This window comes from Bison bison, unplaced genomic scaffold (genome assembly GCF_000754665.1).
Source record: "Bison bison bison isolate TAMUID 2011002044 unplaced genomic scaffold, Bison_UMD1.0 scf7180017864376, whole genome shotgun sequence".
NCBI classification, from domain to species: domain Eukaryota; kingdom Metazoa; phylum Chordata; class Mammalia; order Artiodactyla; family Bovidae; genus Bison; species Bison bison.
In genome coordinates, this window is record NW_011494948.1 from 108,838 (window position 1) to 116,162 (window position 7,325).

The window sequence follows — 7,325 nt, forward strand, 5'->3', positions numbered from 1 at the left end:
AACTACCCTTTGTAGGTCTTTACATAGCCTTCACATTTCCAAAAAGAAAAATATTCATTTTTAATCTAGGGAAGTTCCTATATCTTTTTTTTAATTAATTAATTTATTTTAACTGGAGAAGTTCCTATATCTCTTGATCATTTTCCCTTCCCTTCTTTTCACCTTTCCATCTCCCTGTCAATTCCTCTTCTTCTCCTTCTGAGGTCCTCCTAATAAGCCACTTCATCTCATACATATCATCTATTGCAAAATGCAGGAGGGAGAACACTAGTTCTTCAGATACAACCAGATTCTGAATTTTAATTTGATTCCTCCAGGGATTCTTGCTACAATTATATATACCACCAAAGAGAGTGAATAACTCTTCAAGTAAAATAAGCTCTTATTTAATTCCTGAGAGTATGTTTGGGCTTCAGAGAGGAAAATCCTACTCTGTAATATACCTCATTATTTTTTTAGTTAATTAGTCCATGTAGAGGGGCTACTGAAAGGAAATGCCATCCTGGTTCTAAATGAAGACCAACTCAACTGCTGAACTGTGAGGATTATTACCAATAACTCAAGCAGCTGTAAACCACAGCAAATAAATCAGTTCATGCTGGAGAATATCTATGGGGAGGGTGACTCACTACATACATTACTGATGAAGCTGGGCTGTGATTTGAGATAGTTATGAAAATAACTTATAAACTGAAATCAAATATAATATTATGGCTTTCCACAAGAAAAGCCTAACTACCAATTTTCTCCTCCTACTCTTGAAACATTCTGACTAGATTAGGTTTTAAACTATATGTCTTATTTTAAGGCCCAATTAAATATTTGAACATTTTTCTTGGTATTCAGCTAAAATGAACAAAATATTCATGATAGTATTATAGTTCTGTCATCATAGAAATAAAGCCCTAGGGAAATCACTATGGTTAAATCTAGCAGTGCAAACAATCAGACTACAGGGTAAATTATCACTTCTTTAGAAGCAATCTTAACCACCAATGTGGATTATTTTACAAGAGTTGATGTAATCAGGAAGCTCTATATTGACCTTTCATAACAAAAGTAGTTATGAAAGGGGTTTCCCAGGTGGCACTTCCCATCTGCCAATGCAGGAGATTTAAGAGATGTGGGTTCAGTTCCTGGGTGGGGAAGATCCCCTGGAGGAGGAAATAGTAACCCACCCCAGTATTCTTGCCTGGAGAACCCCATGAACAGGGGAGCCTGGAAGGCTATAGTCCACAGGGTCACAAAGATTCAGGCACGACTGAAGTGACTTAGCCTATAACACAGTGCCACAAAAGAAGTAGTGAAAATCGCTGACACTGGTGCAAGTCCCGAACCATTTCTAGACTCAAGTATCAATTAATACAATCTCGCTGCTTTCATCCCCAAAAACCCAGACCTGGTGAGTGGTATCACTCTGCTCTTACATTCAAGTTTTACTAATTCATTTCTAAAAGATAACATATAGGCTTCTAAACAGTAAAAGAAAAACAATCATTTTGTTGTATCACTTACCTTTACAAAGGATTAGTATAAATCCACCACTCTTACTAGAAAAATAATTCAAATTTTATTCTTTACTAAAAATGGGTCAATAATGTGTTCCTTGGCAACAAAAGATAGCAAACCACTGTAGAAATAAAAATAACTTTCAAGATCTCTTTTCAGAAATTACTGAATCAAATATTTGGGCTGGTTTTAGTACATGTGTGTGCATACCGAGTCACTTTAGTTGTGTCTGACTCTTTGCAACCCTATGGACTGTAGCCTGCCAGGCTCCTCTGTCCATGGGATTCTCCAAGCAGGAATACTGCAGTGGCAAGAATAGTGAAGTGGGTAGCCATTCCCCTCTTCAGGGGATCCTCCCGACCCAAGGATTGAACCCAGCTCTCCCACATTGCAGGCAGGTTCTTTATCATTTTAGCCATCAGGGAAGCCCCTTTTAGCGCATAATAGCATCAGAAAGCTTTCAGTTTCAGATGAACAGTTTTGTATGCCTTGCTGTATAATACAGATTATTTCATCATCTAATATAGAGATGTCAGCTTCTAAAGTCATGAGGCAGTAGCTCAGTATTTTACATCTTAAAAAAACAGCTTATTCAAATAGTTTCTTAGAATCACTATAAATCAAGTGAAATTTCATTTGAAAGATCTGTTTCCAAAATACATGAGTTTTTTGTATGTAGTTATGCATAAGCCTAATAAAATGGATTATTTCACTGTGTTACCTATTTTTCCAGGTCTACTCAGGTAAGAACATTACTACTAGTTAGGAGGCCCCCTTCCAGAGGCTATATTTTGATTTGGAATCTGGAAACAAAGTTGCTCAGAGAGGTCAGGTCAATTTTGTATGAGAGAAATCATTACTCTACAAAAAGAATCAAACTTAACAAAAGATTTCATACACTAAACTAAAGGGTGAGGAAATAGAAAAATAAGAAAATAGGCAATGAGGTTGGTGGCTGCAACAATTCAGAGGATAATCAAGTGCAAGCTCAAATCCAGTGATTTGGAATCTCAGCTTGGAATAGACAAATGTGTGCTCCACATTATTTAGCTTAATTCAGAGGTTTCTTTGCCCTTCACCTTCAGTTTTGAAAGGAGAATACTGATTCAGAGTCAGAACATTCCTGAAACCACTAGTGTTTCTGCAGGCAATGGAGGAAGAGTCTACCCTCTGGAACATAACAGTTTTTAAACAGTCCTTACTGCCCTTTTCAGGCCTTTATACATATAGGAAAATCTCTTATCAGCCTTCATGTTTCCACAAGGGCAATCCTCATTTTTTTTCAATCTAGGGAGACACATGCTTCAAGGTAAGCCAATAATAAACACTACTGAGCTATATGAAAGGATTATTAAATATAAAGCCAAAGGTTTGTAGTTGGTTTGGATGCCCAGCTAGATGCTTCACTGTAGCTATATAGACATGAGTCTGGCAAATTGCTGAAACCTGCTGAGGATTGTATCACCTTCCACAAGATCATGCTTGTAAGAATTACCAGAATATCCAACAAAACCACTCACTAGAAACTAAGACCTGCTCAAGGCTATTCCCTGGGAATGGGCAGCCAGATAATGAGCTAAGTGATGCCTAACCACCTGCCCTCACTGGACTGAAGTCCTGATTTTTCCACTCTATAAGTTACCAGCTCTGATTGAAGTAGTAGATCGGCACCCTGATAGAGCCTGTTCAACTACTACTACTACTACTACTACTACTACTTTTCTGTGCGGACCACCTCCCACAACTGATAACGGTGTATGTGGACAGACGTGCCCTCAGAAATGTAAGTGGATGCTTGGAAAAGAAAAAAAAAAGAAACTGAAAACCCATGAATATATCTGCATATATCATATTTCTTCTCTCTTAAATTCTCATAATACAGTAACCTTTGCTTTTCTTAAGCTTAAACTTGACACAACTATTATAAATTTACTAATTCTCCCTCCCTTTCCTTCCTCAAAATAACAGACAGTTGTGACTGGTCAGGCTCATTTTCTAAGCTCCACCACCCCAAGCCTCTGGCACTGTTGATACTTCATACCACGGGGGCAATGTTAAATTTAAGAGCTTTGAGGGCCCTTCAAATACACTTTACAAGTGTGCCAGAAGTTTCTCAGGCCCCTTTGGGAACTTGGGAAGGGAAAATTGGGAGGGTACCAATTGGAGTTCTAGACTCCCTGTCCCACTTTGAGTCGGTTTTTATTTATTTCATGTATGAGGCTTATAAATCTGTTAGTAGAAAAAAGTTCAACTGATTTTCAGAGTTTTTAAAATGGCTGCTCTGATGGAAAGAGGTCCGTACACGGAGTCAGATTTGGTTTGAAGGCCAGAACCAGTCACCTACTGAGGTAGGAGGGAAAATACCTCTCCCTGACAACTGCTGCAGTACCTACCTCACAGTGACGTTGTGATGTCGAAACCACTATGAATAATGGAGGCGCAGGCACTGAGCCTAAGTTCCGCCCTCCGCCACCTTTAGGCCGGAAGTCCGACCTCCACAACCCCAACCCAACCTACCCTACCCTCCAGCCACCCTACCCTCCAGCCACCCCGCCAACCCTAGCCGGAAGTGGACCCTAAATCTACTCTGCAGCCAGGACATTCACTCACTGGCCAACGTGTCCGTTCTACCAGACAAGACATGGATCCTTCCTGCCTAGAGTCCCACCCCACCCTAGAGTCTGACCCCGAGGGCCGAGACTTCAACTCTGCTGGCCAAGACTGTTTCTCTTCTGGTCACGAGTTCGACTCTCTCTACCAAGAACTGGACCTGGACTCTCTTAATGAAGATCTTCTTTCTCAGTCTATGCCAGACGCCTTGACAGAGACCTCTACAGGCCTTTGTGAATCCCACTTGACTGCCGAACCAGAGGATCTCACTGAGGCAGAGCAAAAGGAGCTCAAATGTGAGCTCGCTAAACTGGAGGCAGAAATTGTAATGCTACGCCAAGCGCTGGCAGCCAAAGAGAGACGCTGTGTGGAGCTCAAGAAGAAGTTGGCCCTTACGGCCTTCGGGGGGCTGAGGCAGAATCTGTCCAAGAGCTGGCACGACGTTCAGGTCTCCAACGCCTACGTGAAACAAAAGACGTCAGCTGCCCTGTCCACGATGGGCTCTGCCATCTGCAGGAAGCTTGGAGATATGAAGAAATCAGTCACATTCAGATCCTTTGAAGGTCTTATGGGGACAATCAAGTCCAGAGTCACAGGTGGCAGAGAGCTTGGCCGTGACTGTCTTCCTTCTTCAGCGGGGAGTGGGGATGATCCACTCCCAGTTTCTGGGAGTAGGGATGATCCGCTCCCGGTGTCAGGGAGTGGGAATGATCCAGTTCTGGCAAGTAGGGATGACCTACTTCCCTTTCTGGAGCCAGAATGAGCTCCTTGGTTAACTTGCCTGGCCACCTAACCAGTGCAAGAACTCCCTTCCATGATCCCAACTGCAACTCTGCCCATCAAAAACAAGTAACCAAACCACAATGGTAAAGTGAATTTAGGAAATGGAGAGAGTCCGGTGTTGAGAAAAGCAATCCCCGTTTGTACATAGATATTTGCTACTGTTGAGATAAAAATATCCAACGTTTTGTACCCAGTTATTTTACACTGAAGTTTGTAGATGAAATGTATCACTGTACTAGCCTTCCTGGGGTTGGATTTAAATGGACAGGAGTTTGGTTCCAGAGGGGTTTTAGGCCAAAGCCAAAACTTCTTTTTTGGAAAAACTAGTGTACAAAAAGGGCAAAATAGGTTTCTGTTTAGATCCAGGAACAAAGTATGAAAGAACTATAAGTTTCCTTCCTTCTTTCCCTAATATTAGAAAGAACCTTGAAAGCTCTGCCTGGCCTATGATTTTTATTTTTTAAAGGTGATAAAGAAAACTGTTATTTTTCTCTGAGGCCCTCAGAAAGGGGGAAAGTATTAATAGACTAATTGGTACAGGATACTATGACTTTTATAAAATGATTTTTTTTAAACTGCTAATTAAGCAAAGTAGCTTCAATTTAGGGATTGTCAACTACTTTGGATTCAAGCTGAAATTGCAACTTTATTCTGCTTTGTGCTTTGTTTATAATCTTTTTATATATGAAAATGAGGGCCTTATAATTTAATCCTTGTGGCCATGTGTCTCTGCCACAGCAGCATGCTACCTATAAAAAAAGAATAGTTTCTTTGTTCTGCAGCAATTCCTAGTTATCATTTTCAGTTGAGGGACTGAAGGGAAAAGAGCATTGCCAAATTCAAGAAAGGTAAACCCCTGTCTTAAGTGACATTTAAGACAGACTCTTACCCCTGAAATTCTGGCCATTTATACCTTTGAATGGACCTAACCAATTGTACATCACTGGTCACTTTGACCCCAAGTTTGTACTTGTTTATAAGCACTTGTTTGTACTAATCCGAAATGAGAAGGAGACAAAACCCAGCCCTCAGGGGATATCAAGATAACAGGACCCTGTAGGACCTGGTTTGGGTTTATTAGAACTTTCTCATATCTGATTTTCATAGGAGCTACTTCTTTTTTTTTTTTTTTTTCTATTTTCAACTGTCAGGATCTGGCAGCTTCTTTCATTCCTCCAGTAACACTGCCTGGATTAAAAGCTTGAGTTTTATATTGGCTTTTAGCAGGGGTCTAGAGTCTTTATTTTCTTGGATATATATATTGATAACATCTCATTGCCTAAAGGTAGTCCCTACAATGTAATAAAGTGATCCTGTTTTGTTGATTTTTGACTGCTTCCCCTGTATTCCTTTGATTTGACTATAAGCAAAACCAACTACCACTATAAATACAAAAGCATTTGGTAAACTATAAAGTCACTGATATAAAGCCCACATATTCCTGAAAACAAAGTTTTGCTTGGATTAAAACAAGATGTTCACCTTGTCTTACAAGTTGTGTTTTAATTTGTTTTAGTTTTTTAAATTTGGGGCTTATTTATTTATTTTTGGCCGTGCTCAGTCTTTGTTGCTATCTGCAGGCTTTCTCTAGTTGAAGTGAGTAGGGACTACTCTGTTGTTGTGCATGGGCTTCTCATCACGATGGCTTCTCTTTTTGTGGATCATGAGCTCTAGAGCACCTGGGCTTCAGTAGTTGCAACTCACGGGCTCTGGAGTGCAGGCTAAGTAGTTGTGGTACATTACCCTGCAGCATGTGAAATCTTCCTGGATCAGGGATTGAACCTGTGTCCCCTTCATTGACAGGCAAATTCTTTACCACCAGACCACTGGAGAAGTACAATTTGTTGTAGTTTTATAAGTTGAAGAACTAGAGAGAAACTTGCAGAATTCATGAAGCCAAAGTAGCCCAACAGGCAAAGTCTTTGATCCCATATTACAGAAAACCTTGTGTTAGAGAAAAATCTCCAGCTAACATGATGGGCCAAACCCAGGATATGTTCTATTTTATTTAGTAATTTATACAAATGCTATAATCAGATCAGATCAGATCAGATCAGTCACTCAGTCGTGTCCGACTCTTTGCGACCCCATGAATCGCAGCACTCCAGGCCTCCCTGTCCATCACCAACTCCCGGAGTTCACTCAAACTCACGTCCATCAAGTCAGTGATGCCATCTAGCCATCTCATCCTCCGTCGTCCCTTTTCTCCTCCTTCCCCCAATCCCTCCCAGCATCAGAGTCTTTTCCAATGAGTCAACTTTTCGCATGAGGTGGCCAAAGTATTGGAGTTTCAGCTTTAGCATCATTCCCTCCAAAGAAATTCCAGGGCTGATCTCCTTCAGAATGGACTGGCTGGATCTCCTTGCAGTCCAAGGGACTCTCAAGAGTCTTCTCCAACACCACAGTTCAAAAGCATCAATTCA

General features: G+C 40.8%; 1 protein-coding gene across 1 annotated transcript; it reads left to right on the forward strand.

Moving 5' to 3' along the window:
- Positions 1 to 3,987: 3,987 nt before the first annotated feature.
- On the forward strand, positions 3,988 to 4,882 carry TPD52L3 (tumor protein D52-like 3). The gene has a single exon (XM_010856974.1). It carries the CDS (start codon positions 4,151 to 4,153, stop codon positions 4,880 to 4,882), a length of 732 nt encoding a protein of 243 aa, XP_010855276.1. The 5' UTR covers positions 3,988 to 4,150.
- Positions 4,883 to 7,325: the final 2,443 nt, after the last annotated feature.